The 19,340-nt window shown below is 42.3% G+C and overlaps 1 protein-coding gene across 2 annotated transcripts in view; it reads right to left on the bottom strand.

Moving 5' to 3' along the window:
* SLC37A3 (solute carrier family 37 member 3) overlaps positions 1–17,848 on the bottom strand; it is a 53,159-nt gene extending 35,311 nt beyond the window's left edge. The window contains exons 1-4 of one of the 2 annotated variants that reach the window (XM_080664998.1): positions 13,594–13,662; positions 13,045–13,111; positions 5,411–5,572; positions 3,144–3,249 (exon numbers count right to left, since the gene is read on the bottom strand). In XM_080664998.1, coding sequence (XP_080521124.1) covers positions 3,144–3,249; positions 5,411–5,572; positions 13,045–13,106 — 330 coding nt within the window. In that variant the 5' untranslated portion in view covers positions 13,107–13,111; positions 13,594–13,662. Of the gene's footprint in view, positions 1–3,143; positions 3,250–5,410; positions 5,573–13,044; positions 13,112–13,593; positions 13,663–17,743 lie in introns of those variants that run through there. The other variant, XM_080664999.1, reaches the window with a different exon arrangement.
* Positions 17,849–19,340: the final 1,492 nt, after the last annotated feature.

Below are 19,340 nucleotides of genomic sequence, written 5' to 3' on the forward strand. Positions count from 1 at the left end.
GACTGACTTGTATGCATGCATATAAGCACAACCAATGGACACAAGACACTGTGGGGGCAGGATGAGGGCATGAGACAGGGGGTAGGGGAGGCCGGGGGAGGGTCAATGGGGAGAAAAAAGGAGACATATGTACTACTATTTGTAATACCTTAAACAATAAAATAAAAATTGGGGGAAAAAAGAAAGAATGGAAAGTCAGCACTGCTCTCCATGAGGCAGGTCCACATGCACACAGCTCTCCTGGATGAGTCAGCACCTGACTTCTACATAACCAACCCATCCAAACTACTTAATCCACAGTTCTAAAACAGCACCACAGTGAAACCTATCTTAGCAGCAGAGTAAGTAAATATCTAAGCAGAAAAGTTAATGCCAGTTCTAAACAAGCTAATAATGTAACATGGTTCCTGGCAGGAAAGAGTTAACACGCCTGAGACTGCTATCCTTAAAAAGACCTACTTGCAAGGCTGGTGGCCCTTGCCTGGCACCTGGAAACTTGGATCCCCAGAGGGTTCCCATAATTCCCTGCTAAGACTGGCTTACTGTTCAAACAATGTGGTTTATGCGTAACACCTGCTTTCCTTCTGAGAGTGTGGGATTTTCGTATGTGCCAAGCAGAGTGCCTCCACGACCAGCTCCAATAAAAATCGTGGGCACCCTGTCTCTATCGGGCTTTCCTAGTAGACAACTTTTCACCTGTGTTGTCACAACTTGTGCTGGAAGAATTAAGCACACCCTGTGTGAGTACTGGAAAAGGGCTCTCGGAGGCCTGTGCCGTTTCCTCCAGGCCTCACCCTATGCGCTTTTTTTTCCCCCTTTGCTGACTTGGCTCTGTATTCCCTCACCTGTAATGAACCACAGCTTTGAATACAACTATATGCTAAGTCCTGTCAATCTTCTTAGCGAATCATCAAACCTGGGAGTGGTCTTAGGGACCCCCAACCCAGTTATATAAAACACAAAGGCAGCCTTAGGCAGTACAACCAGAAATGTAGTGCCTCAATCAAACCCTATTGTTCTGTGTTTATACAGACTGTACTTGAAATACCACATTTAGTGTTCAGTGTCACTAAACTACAGTTGAAGGAGCCAGGAATGTTTTACCTAAACAAGAAGAACTTAAGAAGACAGGCTTTCATCAGATATTCAACAGGCCTCATGCAGTGGGGATAGACTTCGTGTACATGGCTCAAAACTAAACAGCAGAACATTTTTATGTCAATAGGAGTAAGAACTTCCTAATAATGAAAGTTGATAAAAAAAAAAATTGTGCATCTCAGAAAAATAGGGAGGTTCTTCTCCCTACAGGTTTCAACAGAAGCTAGGTGGTCATCTTCAATAACCACAAAGAAAGACGCCATCCTGTCTGGGAGGTTAGGGCGCATGACCTCTCTGAGGCCAGTCCATCCTGAAGGTTTGTGATGAGTCAGTCAATGATCATTTAGAGCAGTGATTCTCAACCTTTCTAATGCCGCGACCCTTTAATACAGTTCCTCATGTTGTGGTGACCCCAACCATAAAATTATTTTCGTTGCTACTTCATAACTGTAATTTTGCTGTTTTGAATCGTAATGTAAATATCTGTGTTTTCCGATGGTCTTAGGCTCTACAGCAGGTTCTAAGAGAACCCAGCAGGTTCTTGAGAACCCTGCTAGCGGTTCTCAACCTGTGGGTTCCGACCCACAGGTTGAGAACCGCTGCTGTAGAGCCTAAGACCATCGGAAAACACATATATTTACATTACGATTCATTAACAGTAGCAAAATTACAGTTATGAAGTAGCAACGAAAATAATTTTATGGTTGGGGTCACCACAACATGAGGAACTGTATTAAAGGGTCGCAGCATTAGAAAGGTTGAGAATCACTGATTTAGAGGGATTCGCTGTGCACACAGCACAAGTCAAGCATCCATCAGAAATCCAGCTCTCTATTCTGAACACCTTTCCTTTTAAAAGTTCCTATCAGGCCCGAGCCGGTTTGGCTCAGTGGATAGAGCGTTGGCCTGTAGACTGTAGGGTCCCAGGTTTGATTCTGGTCAAGAGCACATGCCTGGGTTGCGGGCCTGATCCCCAGTGGGGAGCGTGCAGGAGGCAGCTGATCAATGATTCTCTCTCATCACGGATGTTTCTCTTTCTCTCTTCCTCTCTGAAATCAATAAAAATGCATTTAAAGAATAATAATAGAAGTTCCTACCAGGAACTTATCAAGTTAAATTCAGGAAAACTGTTCGGGAGCCTCTCCACTAGAACATCAGCTCCATGAGGACAGGCTCTCTGTTTTGTCCTCTAGGCTTTTACTCTTTGTGTCCTCAGTGCCTAGAACAGGGTTATGCAAGACAGACCCACAATAAGCAATTGCCTGAATAACTCATTTACATTTGGGGGGCAGTATATAACCTTTAGATCTGTCAACTTTAAATTGGTCCAAATCAGGGAAATAATTCTTAAGAAATATAACATGCTAAGAATATAAATAAGTAGCTATAATTCTACATAAGCAGAACTCAAATAACGTGGTAAAGACTGAGTGTAACGGAATTGTGTATTGAGATAGGGTGCGGTAAAAGACAGCATCTCTGTCCCCGTCATCAAAGAATGTTCTTGGCCCATGTGAGTACAAGGAACTGGGCTGCATACTCTCTGAACTTAAGCAAGATACAAATAAAAAAATGAATCAATCAGAGAGTATGCAAATACTGAGACATTAAACTATGCAATACATAGTGTGCACAGTTTAGAAAAAAACACAGCAGAAGCAAGAAAAAAACTCTATTTTTTAAAAAGTGACATTTTATCCTCACACAAAGAGAAAAGCACAATTTTGATAAGTGGAAAGAAGGTAAATGAACTTAAAAAAGAACATAAGCAAAATCACAGAAATAAGCATAGTACTTGTGAAACTCAATGAAAAAATGGCCTAGCCAGAATTGTGTGATTTCAAAACAGTGAGAAATAAGCTGATTGAAGTGGTATTGAATCAGGGCAAGCTAAGAAATTAGACAGAAGAATTTGGATTGTATGCCACAGGAAATTGTAAGCCATTTCAGAGTCCTAAGCAAATGAAACAAATAAGAGACCTTAGGAAGAATTAAGAGGTAGGAACGGTTCCCTTAAATCCATCCCAGCACTTTGGTCTACTAACCTCCACAGGTTCAATCGATCTGTTAAAAGCACTCGGGGTCCACTGCTTAGAGATGCTGACTTTGACATTGCTAAATGTTTTTCTTGATGCATGGAGCAACGAATAACTACAAAAGAGAAGAAATACAGCTGAATGAATAGCAAAGAAAACGTCCTTTAATAAAATCACGAACAGCCGAAACCGGTTTGGCTCAGTGGATAGAGCGTCGGCCTGCGGACTGAAGGGTCCCGGGTTCGATTCCGGTCAAGGGCATATACCTTGGTTGCGGGCACATCCCCGGTGGGAGGTGTGCAGGAGGCAGCTGATCAATGTTTCTCTCTCATAGATGTTTCTAGCTCTCTACCCCTCTCCCTTCCTCTCTGTAAAATATCAATAAAATATATTTAAAATAAAGTAAAATAAAATAAAATCACGAACAAAAAATAAATAAAATCACAGACATATTCCTCTTTGTTCTTTCAGTTTTAGAAAAAGAGAAATACTGCTTTATAAGGACTATCAACTGAAATAGTCTCTGCTAAGCAAAAGAAATAATTAACTAGTCTTCTTCAATATGAGCCCCCATGTTCACTCATAATCTATCCCTGGTTCTAGAAGATGGAGATGTGACTGATCCCAACCCACTTTAAATTATGTTCAGTTCTGGCCCAGCCAGTATGGCTCAGTGATTGAGCATCGACCTATGATCCAGGAGGTCATGGTTCAATTCCCAGTCAGGGCACATGCCTGGTTTGTGGGCTCCATCCCTAGTAGGAGGCATGCAGGAGGCAGTCGATCAGTGATTCTCTCTCATCATTGATGTTTCTATCTCTCTCCCTTCCTCTCTGAAATGAATAAAAATATATTTTAAAATAAATTATGGTTGTAGTTCTGTAAAAAATTTTAAGTCTTTAACAAACACTGGCTGCTCATTGCACTAGCCATTCAGTAGCTTTTTGTTTTTTTATTTTTTATTTGTTAATCCTCACAGGAAGATATTTTTCCATTGCTTTTCAGAGAGAGTGGAAGGGAGGAGAAGGGAGAGAAACATCAATATGAGAGAGACATATCGACTGGTTGCCTACCACATGTCACAACCAGGGGTGGGGAGGGAATCTACAACCCAAGTACTGTGTTTTTGACCGGGAATCGAACCCACAACCATTAGGGACAAGGGCTGACGCTCCTACCACTGACCAACACTGGCCAGGGCAGTAGCTTTTTCTTTGGGTCCTGCATTTCCTCATACTACTGCTTCCTCCCACCCCTCACAAATGGATATCCCCTAAACCAAGCATCTAAAACTACCTATCAACTCTTACATAATTAGAGAACCATTTTCCTAATTTCTACTTGAAAATAAAACAAAAAAACCGTCATCCTCATTTGTGGTACATTCAATAAAGAAAAAAATCTATTCAGAAAAAATAATCAAAATAGTTGAGTCACAGGGTTATGAGTAACATGCCCTTAACACCAAAAGGCCTGCTTTGTGTCATCAACAGACCACTACAGAGGGCCACTGAGGGCCACAGAATCACAAACATGGACAATTCTTTTTTTTTTTTAATATATTTTATCGATATTTTACAGAGAGGAAGGGAGAGGGATAGAGAGTTAGAAACATCGATGAGAGAGAAACATCGATCAGCTGCCTCCTGCACACCTCCTACTGGGGATGTGCCCGCAACCAAGGTACGTGCCCTTGACCGAAATCAAACCTGGGACCTTTCAGTCCGCAAGCTGACGCTCTATCCACTGAGCCAAACTGGTTTCGGCTGGACAATTCTTTAGTCACACTGACTTGTCAAGGACCTCACATGAGTTACCAGAGTTTCTCACAACTGTCTCATACCATTTTTACTACTCAAGGGGGCATAGGGCGGTCCCTGAACATGCACACCCTTTGTTCTCAAGCTCCTCATTTTAACAAATATAGGACTTTATATTAGATCAGGGTTTCTCAACCACAGCACCACTGACATTTTAGGCCCCAAAATTCTCTATTTGTGGGGGGTTGTCTTGTGCATTGTAGGATGTTTAGCAGCACCCCTGGTCTCTACCCACTAAATGCAAATAGCATGGCAACCAAAAATGTCTCCAGACATTGCCAAATACAGGCAAAAGAGCCCCCAAGAACTACTTTATTAGAGCTATCAAGAAGTACAAGAGGAGTAACTAGTCTATTTCATGATAAGTCCATACAAGTTCCTGCATGAGACACTCGCCATGCAGTAAGTATCTCCCTCGAAAGGAAAAAACAGCAACAGTTCCAGCAAACCGCTTACCTGAAGAAGGTGAGCAGGAACACGACAACATGATGATGGCTGAACCGGGACAGCAGAGTTCCTCTCTGAAAAATACTTGGCCAGGCCATGTTCTTCCTGACCTTCCTTCCAGTCTTTGACCTTAAAATTTGGATAGTGAATGGCTTACACCATTTCTTCTTTCTGGAAAGGCAAAACGTTATTAACATTAATCAGTTTATCCAAAAACTGAATTATTTAGGCTTACAGTCAGCCAGGCCTCGAAAGAAAAATCATGTGGGCTAGCTGACACCAGAAAACCAGATGGATAATTACGTTTTACAGCAGTTAGCTAGTCCTTTAAAAAAAAGGAATCCCTGACCAAAGGTTACACCCTAATAGGAAGAACTCTCATACAAACTGATAAGAAAATCACCCACTTTAACAGAAAAAAAAATGAGCAAAGGAAATGAATAGACAATTCAAAAGAAATGAAATGGCTATTAAACTTACCAAATAATATCTCACTAGGAATATAAAAAATGCTAATAAAGGCAAGAAAATGTTTGCATAGTTAAAACAGACTGTGGCCTGGGGGACATCTGTAATACTCTCAACAATAAAGATAAATACATTTTAAAAAACACAATAGATTGTGGCCAATGCAGCTCAAAGTCCAATGATTTCTGAACTCTCATATGTTGTTGATGGAAGTGAAAATTAGTACAGTATTACAGGAAGACAATCTGGCCAAGTTCATCAAGAGTCTTTGACAGCCCTGACCGGTTTGGCTCAGTGGATAGAGCGTCAGCCTGGGGACTGAAGGGTCCTGGGTTCGATTCCAATTAAGGGCATGTACCTCGGTTGCAGGCACATCAGAAGGGGGTGTGCAGGAGGCAGCTGATCGATGTTTCTAACTCTCTATCCATCTCCCTTCCTCTCTGTAAAAAATCAATAAAATATATTTTTTTAAAAAGAGTCTTTGACACAGTCCAGCCAGCAAGGCTCAGTGGTTGAGCTATGAACCAGGAAGTCACGGTTCAATTCCCGGTCAGGCATGTGCATGGGTTGTGGGCCTGGTCCCCAGTAGGGGGTGTGCAGGCGGTAGCCAATCAATGATTCTCTCTCATCACTGATGTTCCCCCTCTCCCTTCCTCTATGAAATAAAAATACATATATTTAAAAACAACAGCAACAAAAAAGTGTCTTTGACACAAAAATAATTTCCAGGGATCTATTCCTAAAGAAATACAAGATGCATTCAGGTCTAATAAACAAAGTTAGTTTTTACCAAGTGTCAAAGGAACTTTTTTATTTTATTTATTTGTTTGTTTAATTTTAATCCTCACCTAAGGATATGCTTTATTGGTGTTTTTAGAGAGAAAGAAAGGGAGGGAGGGAGGGTGAAAGAGACAGAGAGAAACATCGATCAGTTGCCCCCCATATGCACCCGAACCTGACCTGGAATTGAACCCACAACCCCTTGCTATACAGGACAATGCTCCAACCAACTGAACCACCTGGTCATGGCAAGGATCTACTTTATTTTAAAGAAATGAAATTGTGTCCATCTTAGACAGCCCTGGGCAAACTACAGCCCGCGGGCCGCATCCGGCCCGTTCGGCTGTTCTATCCCGTCCGCAGAGCCGAAAGAGCGGAGGGTTCTCTTGCTCTCCCCTCCGCTCCTTCACCAGCAGCAGTGTTAACATGGCAACGTCGGGAAACACGGCCACAGCTCCTTCTTCTGAGTGGGCGGATTTATATCCGCCCATTCAGTAGAAGGAACAACCTCTCAATCTTCCAGAGGCTCCTTGTAATGCCCGCGGACGCGTCTCCCGACATCACCCTGGGATTGCGTAGACACGTTATCGTGGTGATGTAGGGAGACACGCCCCTGGAGAGCACAGTATCAGAGCATTAGCTAAAAAGGAGACCAACAACACTGTTCCCACTGAAGTTGATGTTTTAAAGACCAAAAACCTTTCAACCCAGTCTACATTGCCATCTACATCTACGTCCCGGGCATAATTTGGAAGTTGCACTAAAGAAAATGTTTAATTTATTGTTTACACATTTTGTTCTTTTCTATTTGTTTTAGTTTTAAATTATTTTATTATATTTAAGTTTAATTTGAAAGGCTTTTGTACCTTTCCTTTGTTAGGCAATTTTATTTTGCCTTTGCCATCTTCAATATAAGGTATGTTATTGTGCAATGATTCCTCCATTTTTTGAAGTTTCAAATTATAATAATTAGTGTTTACATTCTTCTTGTTAAAATGTTTGAAATGAATAAAACTATTGAAATAAAAAAAGACCGTACCCTTTTATGTAATGATGTTTACTTTGAATTTATATTAGTTCACACAAACACTCCATCCATGCTTTTGGTCCAGTTTAAGAACCCATTGTGGCCCTCGAGTAAAAAGTTTGCCCACCCCTGATCTTAGAGAATAGGGGAAAGACGCAGGGCCACTCCTATGCCATCTCTCCACTACTTCAAAGGAAAAGTCATCTCTAAAAGCTGCATCCATGCCGAAACCGGTTTGGCTCAGTGGATAGAGCGTCGGCCTGCGGACTGAAAGGTCCCGGGTTCGATTCCGGTCAAGGGCATGTACCTTGGTTGCGGGCACATCCCCAGTGGGAGGTGTGCAGGAAGCAGCTGATCGATGTTTCTCTCTCATCGATGTTTCTAGCTCTCTATCACTCTCCCTTCCTCTCTGTGAAATATCAATAAAATATATAAAAAAAAAAAATAATAAAAAAAAAATAAAAATAAAAATAAAAGCTGCATCCATGCCCTGGCTAGTTTGGCTCAGTTGAACAGAACATCGGCCTGCGGACTAAAGGGTCCCAGGTTCGATTCCAGTCAAGGGCACATACCTGGGTTGGGGGCTCAATCCCCAGTTGGGGGCTCAATCCCCAGTAGGGGGCATGCAGGAGGCAGCCAATCAATGATTCTCTCATCATTGATGTTTCTCTCTCTCTCTCTCCCTCTCCGTTCCTCTCTGAAATCAATAAAAATATATTTAAAATAATAATAAAATAAAATAAATTAGAAAATAAAAGCTGCATTCATGCTGTCACAACCAAAGTTAATGAAGCATAAAGTTAGCATCTTAACTTAATGTCTCCAGTTATGAGTCTGCAGAAACAACCTAAATATGCAATAAGAATGGAATGATTGACAAAAATCATACACCTATGGATGAGGACAGTGGGGGGCGGGGGGGGGGGGTAAGAGCAGAGGGTGGGGTGGGAACCGGGTGGAGGGGAGCAATGGGGGAAAAAAGAGGAACAATTGTAATAATCTGAACAATAAAGATTTATTAAATTTAAAAAAAAAGAACTTTGATCAGAAAAAAAAATGGAATGATTAAATTACAGTATATCCATGTGGCCAAATATTTTATAATCCCCCTTCTGAGGGAGGTCTCCTGCACCCATGGCTGCTTCGCTTCCCATGCCCAGCTCAAATTGGGACCCAGATAACAGACAGAGACTTGGCCAACAGCAGCTGCCCTCTCACTGCAACAAGACTTGTTTGAGTTGTCTTGTACCCATGGTGTGGGGAAGTGGGTTTTTAATATCTAAATCCAACCTAGCACCAGGAATGCTCAGGGCCTACTCAAGAAGGCAAATAATCCTTTCCACTAATATTTACAGGGTAAAATAAGATTGTTGTTAGAGTATTAAATTTGACAGTAAAATAGTAGTCAAGTTCTCAGACTAATTTAAATTGGCTAAGTGAAATAAGCGAATATTCTAGAAAAATTAATGGTACTGGACAAAAAGCTGTTCCTAAAGTGTTAAGTAAAATTTTTATTGGTAGTTCATCTCATGGTAAAATTGCATAACATGTAATGAACCTAAAGCAGTCATATTTTAGTGCAAAAAATTAAAATTTAAAAGCTATCAAGACTACATTATAAAATTTCCAAAAGCCTCCTAATATTTAAATCAAAAAAGGGGGGACAGTAGAAGAATATCATGTAAGGAAAAATACCCTGTAAGTAAATTACATCTAGAAAATTTTTACTTTAGAAAATTAACTTTCATTTGTAATGCTAACAGCAAGACACCCATGAAAAACACACATGGTGTCAAAACAAGCCAAAGGAAAATTGTTTGGGCAAAAAATGAAAAAGGATCCCAAGTCAAATTTATAGAAAAGATTCCTTTATTAACTTTTGGTCGAGAATATGTTTGTATATTTTCAGAAAACAACTCTAAGACCATGTGGATTCCTGCAACAGAGAGGAATTGACAGGACTGCTCCAGCAATGAAGACAGAAGAGAAACAGTCCAGAGATGGAAGATGCTGACGACGCCTTGCCATACTAGCAGTCAGCAGCTGTGCGTTGCTGCAGGTTGCCCAGGACTAAACCAGAGAGGGTCGGACCTGCATTACCACCATTTGTCCACCATCCAGAACTGAAATATCAATGCTGACATGTACACATAAGGAACTGTTTGACATTGAAATTGGGACTCAAAAGAACTGTTGGCCCAGAAAGAAACTCACTACAGACTGATTCATTTGCCTCTCAGCATAACCATTATTGCTTGTCTCATTTTCGGTTCCTATTAGTGTATTTCTAGTATCACATGATCTCACTCATCTAGGGGAAATAATGAACAACATAAACTGATGAACAAAAACAGACCCGGAGACAGGGAAGCATCGATCAGACTGTCAAACCTCAGAGGGAAGGTAGGCGAGGGTGGGGGTAAGGGGGAGTGATCAACCAAAGGACTTGTATGCATGCATATAAGCCTAACCAGAGGTCATGGACAACAGGGGGGCGGGGGCATGCGTGGGGAGGGGTTTGGGATGGGAATGGGGGGATGAGGACAAATATGTGATACCTTAATCAATAAAGAAATTTAAAATATATATATTTTATAATCATTTAACATGATGAATTAACTTTTTTTAATAACATGAGAAAATGTCAAATGAAAAGTATAAATATAATGAACTCCGTATTTACATACTATTTTTTAATAATTCTTTATTGTTGGAAGTATTACATATGTCCCCTTTTCCCCCCATTCATATTTACATACTATTTACAAATAAGTAGGGAATATACTAGTTCTTCTTAAGTAGTGGGATTAGGATTAATTTTAATTTTTTATATACTTCCCTAAAAATTCTACAATAAATGTGTATATCACTTTTATAATCAAGAGGGAAACATCCAACAGCACTGAAAAAGTCCTATAATTGACCTGCATATTAGGAAAAATTAAATTAACAAAATGACTTGAATGATAAATGCACTACAATAGTCAAGGTAGAAGACAAACTCAAAAGTTCCCAATACTTAAATTAGCAAATCACAGGGCATTGCTTTCAAGCTGTGCTCCCTGTAACTGCTATTATACTCCCGTTTTCACTAGTCACAGCTTGGTGCTGTATCCAAAGTTTAAATGCTGCAAGACCCAGGCGAAAGTCCTTTCTTTATTTTTTTTAATCCTCACCTGAGTATATTTTTTTGGTTGATTTTTTAGAGAGAGGAAGGGAGAGAAAAATATCAACCAGTACACTCCCGACTGGAGATCAAACCCACAACCTAGGTATGTTCCCTGACCGGGAATCGAACCCGAAACCTTTTGGAGCACAGGATGATGCTCCAACCAACTGAGCCACCTGGCTAAGGCCAAAGGCCATTCTTGATAAACATTATAACTGTTTCAATTACTGGCTGTGAGTCCTTTGACAAGTTAATCTCTATGAATTGCAGATGGCCTATCTCTAGTAGTTATGAAACTAAAATAAACAATTTATGCAAAGAATTAATGTAATTATTTTAGTCACTGATCAGCCCAGGATTAATCCCACATCAGCAGAATGTAACTAACTTCATTTAACCATTGTCCCTGAAAATTTTTAACAAAATTATGAGTTGAGTAAGACTGTAAAATTCCATTTACAAAATGTAACAAATAAACCTGCTGTCTGTAATTCCAGAAAGTTACCAAACCAGAGCTATTAGCGTTACTGCTAAATTTATCTCCACTCCCAAAATTAAACATGCGACCCAAGTGGCACAACTGGGAACTTCAGCCATTCTTCATAAAGAATAGCTCTTTGAACACATTCACCCCTCAAAACACTGTGCTGAGTATTTCAGGAAAGGTTATGGGTTATGAAATTCAATAATTTATCAGGGAAAATAATTCCAAAAATATACACTCCAACAAGTTAGGATTACATCACTTCGGCAATAATGGTTGTATATTTCAGGTTGTGTACAGTTACATTAATAGCTTTAATGACTAACAAGCTGTTTTGGACCATCTAGATTTACTTTCTTTTTTTTTCTTTTTTTTTTTTTTAAATATATCTTATTGATATCTCACGGAGAGGAAGAGAGAGGGATAGAGAGCTAGGAACATCGATGAGAGAGAGACATCGATCAGCTGCCTCCTGCACACCTCCCACTGAGGATATGCCCACAACCAAGGTACATGCCCTTGACCGGAATCGAACCCGGGACCTTTCAGTCCGCAGGCCGATGCTCTATCCACTGAGCCAAACCGGTTTCGGCTAGATTTACTTTCTAAATAAACCACCTTTTCCTTGGCTACAGTGATGGGGGAGAAAAGGGTTAATAAGTACATGGAGAAAGTGGTTTTAAATATTCACCTGCTACTGGCAGAATGACTTTTAAAATGAATATTACTATAACATCCGGTCCTACGTAATTATAATACCTTGCACTTCTATACCCTACATCACAGCAGTGATTTCTAATAATCTATGAGTTCTAGGGAAGCACACAGAGTTTTTGCCAAATCTGAATCCATCAAGCACATCCTACTTTCTGAAAACCACTTTCTTTCCTGCTCTAAATATAAACAGATGTCTAAATTTTTCAAGTGTATGTAAATGCTGTTATAATACAATCAAAACTCATTTCAGTGTTTCTGAATTCACAGTAGGTTGTCATTTAGTATTTTCTCAATGGACACTGAATAGTCAATTGATACAACTATCATGTGAGAATAAGAATTATCTTTTACGCCAAAACCGGTTTGGCTCAGTGGATAGAGCGTCAGCCTGCGGACTGGGGGGTCCCAGGTTCGATTCCGGTCACGGGCGTGTGACTTGGTTGCGGGCACATCCCCAGTGGGAGGTGTGCAGGGGGCAGCTGATCAATGTTTCTCTCTCATCGATGTTTCTAACTCTCTATCCCTCTTCCTTCCTCTCTGTAAAAAAAATCAATAAAATATATTAAAAAAAAAAAAGAATTATCTTTTAAAAAAAAAAAAAAACCTTATTAAAAATAAGATCCTTCCCATCACAGAGGATCCACAACCACTGAACATGTTTCACTTTTCAAAGCAAGTTCATATCACTAACTCATCTGATTTATAATGAAGCTTGTTTTGGGTTCTAGCATATCACCCATACAAGGTATTTTCCAGAATGGAACATATTTCAATGCATAATAAAATATGGCTTCACATGTAACATGTCCAGATAGAAGGCAAGCTCTCCCTTATAAAGACTGCCTTGGAATATAAAAGCTTCTAAAATTTTCACTTTCTGTTGATGTTTAGAGTCCATTCCAACCCAAACAACAAAATTTAAAGTTGTCTTGTATTAATAAGACTATGGGATTACAGAGTGGAAAGGGGAAAGATTGGCAGGAAAGGAGATAACAGACCTGAAGCATCCAGCATACATCTCATGTGGCTCCGTCTTCACCCAACCCCAACCTGTTACCATGCTCTCTAGGAATATAGATATGCGGTTAATAAACTTTGTTATATCATAGCCAACTCCTGCCTGCCCTAGATAACCCTGCCTCCTCTGAGGTCTCTCAAGGAGAAGCAATCTTTTTCTCATACCCTCTTTTCCTCCTTGTGAAACCCCAGCTTCTTTGAAACTCATGCCCTGGGCTTTACTGCCCACTGTGCTGACAGCTGTCATCGTCTGATCTCCTACCACTGCCCTGTCCCTGCAGATGGCTCCTGCCTTGCGCTTCCTCCCACCACCGCCTGCGTCTCATTTCAACATCCAGGAGCTAATCCATCACATTCCTGTCCTGTTCACCACCAACTTCTGCCTCTACCCCACAATGAAAACCTACCCCATGATCAAACCTGGTCCCTGCCATGGCCAGTAACTGAGTCACCTCCCCAACTGGATTTCAAACACCTTCCTTCCAGAAAACTGCTTTCTTTCATACTGCCCACTCCAACAGTCGTCTTACCTCAGCAAGGCTCCCAATTCGGTCACGACATCATTTTTTCCATTATCCAATACCTTCCTCTTTACCAACTTAGAATCTGAACCATCTCCCTATGGGACTCTCTTTTTCTTGCTTGCCTCTGTGCTCCTTCCCTGCACCCAAGCAGTTGAGTTTTGCCAGAAGAAAATCACACATTCTGGCTGGTTTCACTTTTTAGATTCAAAACCACAAACCTCAAAGGACATGCAATACTGCCCAGCAAGCCTACACTTCCCTAATCATTTTGCTTTCTCACCCTCGAAGACAGCGAAGTCACACTTCTCCCTTTAAACTTCCAACATTCTCTCTCTCCTCCTCCACTGAGTACCAGGGTTTCGGTCAATGACTCCCAGATCTATAGCTCTAACTCAGACACTCCAGGGTTCCCGACAGTACAGCAACCAACCACGTGATACCCCTCCCTGCACCTGAAACATCATTCTTCATCCTCCCTCCAAACCAATTCCTCCCCCAGTATGCCCCACTTCAACAAACGGTGTCACCATTGCTCCATGTCCTTCATTTCTCCTTTTCTCTCAGCTTCCACATTACTAAGCTCAGTCCCTATGACCTCCAAAATACATCCCAAGTCCAACCTTTCCTCTCCATCCCCTGTTATCGGTAAGATAAACCACCATATCCCCCACCAAGCCAACCACACAGCCTCCTGTGTGGGTTTCATTGTTTCTACATCTACCCTGCCCCCACTATCATTTTCCACACATCGGCCAGAAATACATCTTCAAGTATACGTTAGCTGTCATTCCTCTGCTTAACACACTTTGATGGTTTTCCAAGACTCAGATAAAAACACAAACCTCTTTGCCATGGCCATCAAGCCTGAATAGTAGGAAGATTAAGGGATGGAGGGCAGTAGAGTTGACAGCTGGGGTTGACAGAAAGAGCCCAAGGATAAAGGAGGGGGCTGTCTAAGCAATGACTGAGAGATTGGGCTTATTTTTTATTTTATCGTATTAGTTTTCAATAGGTTCTATATGCATAAGGTGGAAAGTTCAAAAGACAGCAAAGGGATTTAAAAAAAAAAAAGGTTAAAAAATAAAAAAGACAGCAAAGGGTATAACAGTGACATTTCGCTCCCTGTTCTCGTCACCGTTGCTTCTGCATCCTACACATTGCAGCATAGGCCTTCACATTCACACATACACAGATGGCATGTGACACACACTATTCTGCACCATTTTCTCCTTCACTTATCAGAGGTTGGGGGGTCTATCCACATCCTCATCTACAAAGCTGCCACATTCCAGTCTACAGGACATCCCAACCCTTCACCAGTAGCCAGGGAGGTGCTGCACACTCCCTGCCTACTCCTTGCCCACCTCGCTCTCCACCCTCGCCAGCACCTTGCCTCCACACTCACTCGCATCTCCCCACACTCATCCCTTTCTTGGCCCTAAATCCACCAAGCTCCCTTCTTGCTTTGGGTCTTTGCATTTGCTGTTTCACAGCCTGAAATGTTTTTCTCCTGGTTCTTTGCAAATGGCTTGCTCTTTCCTTTTCTTGGCTTGTCCTCAAAAGTAATCTTCTCAAGTGACCTATCCTGATCACTCTATTTTAAATGGCCTCCCTCAGCCCTGGCCAATGTGACTCAGTAGGCTGGGCGACCTCCCATTCACCAAAAGGTTGCCAGTTCAATGCCTGGTCAGGGCATATGCCCAGGTTGCGGGCTCCATTCCCCCCACCCCCAAGGGGGCATGCAGGAAGCAGCAGATTGATGTTTCCCTCTCATATCAGTGTTTCTCTCTCTCCCTTTCCTTTCCACTCTCTCTAAAAATCAATTTTAAAAATTGATTTGAACTTTCATCAAAAAAAGAAAAAAAATGGTTTCCCTCAGTTACTGCTACCTATCTCATCTGTTTCTTCCCTTCATAACATTTCTCCCAATCTCATTACCTGGTTTGTTTACCCCTTTATTGTTCATCCGTAAGTTCTATCAAAGCAGGGGCCTTATCTGTCTTAAGTCCGAGGCTATTATCCCCAGCACCTAGCAGAACATTTAGAACGATAAGTAAAGATGTGTTGCATGAATGATTCTTTCACTGAGGGCCAACACTGAAGGCTTTCAAAGTACCAGGCACTGTGCTAGGCACTTGCCATGCATTAATGCATTTAGTTCTCATAACATCGCACAGATGAGAAAACAGATTTTTAGAAAGTAATCTTTCTCGCCGAAACCGGTTTGGCTCAGTGGATAGAGCGTCGGCCTGCGGACTGAAAGGTCCCGGGTTCGATTCCGGTCAAGGGCATGTACCTTGGTTGCGGGCACGTCCCCAGTGGGGGGTGTGCAGGAGGCAGCTGATCGATGTTTCTCTCTCATCGATGTTTCTAACTCTCTATCCCTCTCCTTTCCTCTCTGTAAAAAATCAATAAAATATATTTTTTAAAAAAAAGAAAGTAATCTTTCTCTCAAAAGATGACACGAATAATCAAACCTAGACCTGACCCTAGCCCCTAGGTTATACTGTATACGAGGAAAACCTTAAAATATAACATATCTCACCTTAAACTTAAAACCTATAAATCCAGGATGGGAAAAAAAATACACCTTGTTAGTAATAGTGGTTCTCTTACACACTACTCTCAAATGAGGACATTAGATGAGAAATTACTTCACTTTCTAGACTTCGGTTTTTACATGTGCAAAGTACAAATATTATGTGAATTCAAAGTATAGAGAGATAGGTGAAAAACTTTTAAATGGATAGTTGAGTTCACCTATTTTGACAGTATTGTATATGCTGTAATTTAGCACCCCAATGCTCAACATTTATACAAGTGTCTTTTTATCCCACATTATCTCATTTGAAGCCGTTTACCTGTAACACATAAATCCTTTCATTCAAAACTCAAGTCTTCCTGTAATTGTTCTCTCTTCTCAAATTGTTTCATTACCACAAATGTGAAATACCTAGCACTTATCTGTAAATTCTCTCATCTTATCCTAGGTTCCCCAAACCACATTCTTCCCACCTATTTTGAACACATTCCAAAGACAACAAGTTTTCAAGATAAAATATTTCCCTCTCCTAGGCAAATGACTTATACTCTAGTTAATGGTCATTGCTGTGGCATTTCATTATCACAAATGAATAGAGACAAAATAAAACCTTCAGTGATACTTGATCCTAACAGCGAGAGAGCAACAAATATTGCACTGACTTTACTTTTAGAGTGCTGTTTCTGGGTATTTTGGTGGAAATCAAAAAGTAACAGAAGAATGACGTCACCTGAAGCCACGTGTGACCCACAAAAAAGCATAAAGTTCGAGTTGGAACCCAAGACCCTCCACTTAATTAAATTCTTTGAGCCTCAAATTTCTCATTTAAAGATCACATGAAAAAATAAAAGAAAAAAAGATCACATGAGGTAAGTATAGACTAGTACAGAGTCGGACACACAGTAATCAGCCAAAGAATGGGAAAGAAATAATTCAAGTACCAAGACACTGAAGAAAGAAGGTTGGAATTACGAATGAGATTTTGCTCATCCCAGGAACATATTCTCCTCCCTATAAACATTTCAGTAAAAGCTGCCATGACTTCACCCACAATCTCGTATTTCAGAAAGCCTCGCGGACACATTCCCATTGTCCTCTTGTCAAAAGTGAGAATAAACAGACCACATCTGCAAATAAGAATACCGAGGGAATGACGAATACGTAATACCACCAGATTCCTTGACTGAGACCATGTCACCAAAAAACAAAACCCAGGTCTCCCGCTAACACCCTTCTCCCTCTTTGGCCTCTGTACACCCTTTCCAAAAGCTTCCCCGTCCTGCCTGGACAGGACACCTTCACCGGGCAAAGTGCGAGGCGCACGGGAGCCCCCGCCGCGCGGCCCTCGGGCCTCCCGGACCTCCCGCTGCCGTCCTCGCCCGCCCCGCCAGGCCCGCAGCACGGGGGCGAGGGTAGGGGGGCCGAGGAGCCAGGCACCGCGGTGGAAGGAGTGCGCGGCCGGCCCGCGGCGCCACACCCACCGGCCGCCACCATCGGCATCTCCGCCTCGCCCTCCGACTCCTGGAAACCCCTGGGACTTGCCCTCCCGTGCGGCGCCCCCACCCCGCCGTCTGCCCCTTCTAGGATTGCGCCCTGCAGCCGCGGCTCGCGCACCCGAAACCTGCAGTAATCGCTGCTCTCCGACCAGCTGCTCCGCTCACTCCGCTTGGTCCCGTTGCCCGCTGCCCGCCTCCGCCGCCACCTCACCCCCAGTGCTGCGGCCAGGGTTTCCGGACGCCCACGTGACCCGCGCGGTCCCCGTGGCATGTTGGGAGTTGTAGTCTGACCGCGAAGGCCCGGGGACTGGGTAGGCGGGAGCTGCTTCTAGCAGCGGGCGGAGGTCTCCGTGGACCCGGCTGCTGGGAGGAGCTGGGACAGGGGATTAGGGGCGGGGCGCTGCGAGGGCGGCGGTAAGGGGAGCAGTATATGGCCCAAGATTGTTAGGAAAAAAAGCAGTGGAGAGATAAGATATAATTTGATATGATGTATACATCACCTTTTTTTCAAAAAGCTTTATCGCTCTTTGTTTTTATAGAAAGCAACGTGTTTCTAAGTGTGCTACTAACCTGCCACGAAGGCATAGGCTTTAGATTGGTTAATTAAATACAGTTGCCCATAGTCTACCAGTATCAATCACTGTTCTATGTCGCACCCCACCTACTCAAATAAATGAATGTTCAGATCCTGGCGGCCTCAAGCAAAAATTAAAGGTCTTACAACACTCAACATTGAACAAGGGTCTCTGTCCTTCTGGGCTGCTTTCAACTATTGGGGAAATATAATTAGGAGGAAAAAACAAAAAACTCCCAACCCAGAAGTCTTTCCACAAAAGTAGCAGATTAGGAAACAGCTTTGTTATTAAATAAGCTTTAATCCAGAATGTGATGCACTTTACAGGCAATGCACTAAGATTGCAAAGACAGAAAGGAATCTCCCCTTTATATCGTCAAGCCAGGACAACCCATTAAAAAGCATATTCTCAAATGAGAGGACTTGACAAGGACTTGACAAGGTCACACATCCTAACTTTATCAGGGTAACTGGGGAGACAAAATCTGTGTTGGCTTATCCAGAGGAGAAACAAATTTCCACACCTTTAGGAGAGGAAATAGTCTTACAGATTGGAGCAAGGTGCCCACAAAAGTTAGGGTCTTAAGCTGACGCCATTTTGGGCAGCCCATCTGGTTTGCAGATAATTTAATAACATTATAATCCCTTAAAAAAAAGTTAGGCTCCTACACTTACACAGGAACTGGGTGTTAGGGACACTATCTTCCTGGTTGTTTGCATTTCAAAGATGGTTGCCAGGTCCTGGAGGAAACATTCCTGAGCTGTGAGACTAGCCACAAACTATTTAGTCATTATAAATATACTAGAAGCCAGGTGCACGAAATTCGTGCATGGGGGGGTTGTCCTTCAGCCCAGCCTGCACCCTCTCCAATCTGGGACCCCTCGAGGGATGTCCGACTGCCCGTTTAGGCCCAATCCCAGTAGGATCAGGCCTAAACGGGCAGTCGGACATCCCTCTCACAATCCAGGACTGCTGGCTCCCAACTGCTCACCTGCCTGCCTTCCTGATTGCCCCTAACCGCTTCTGCCTGCTAGCCTGATCACCCCCTAACCACTCCCCTTCCAGCCTGGTCACCCCTAACTGCCCTCCCCTGCAGGCCTGGTTTCCCCCAACTGCTCTCCCCTGCAGGCCTGCCCCCCC

The sequence above is a fragment of the Plecotus auritus genome (assembly GCF_963455305.1).
Source record: "Plecotus auritus genome assembly, chromosome: 4".
In the NCBI taxonomy this organism is placed as follows: Eukaryota; Metazoa; Chordata; class Mammalia; order Chiroptera; family Vespertilionidae; genus Plecotus; species Plecotus auritus.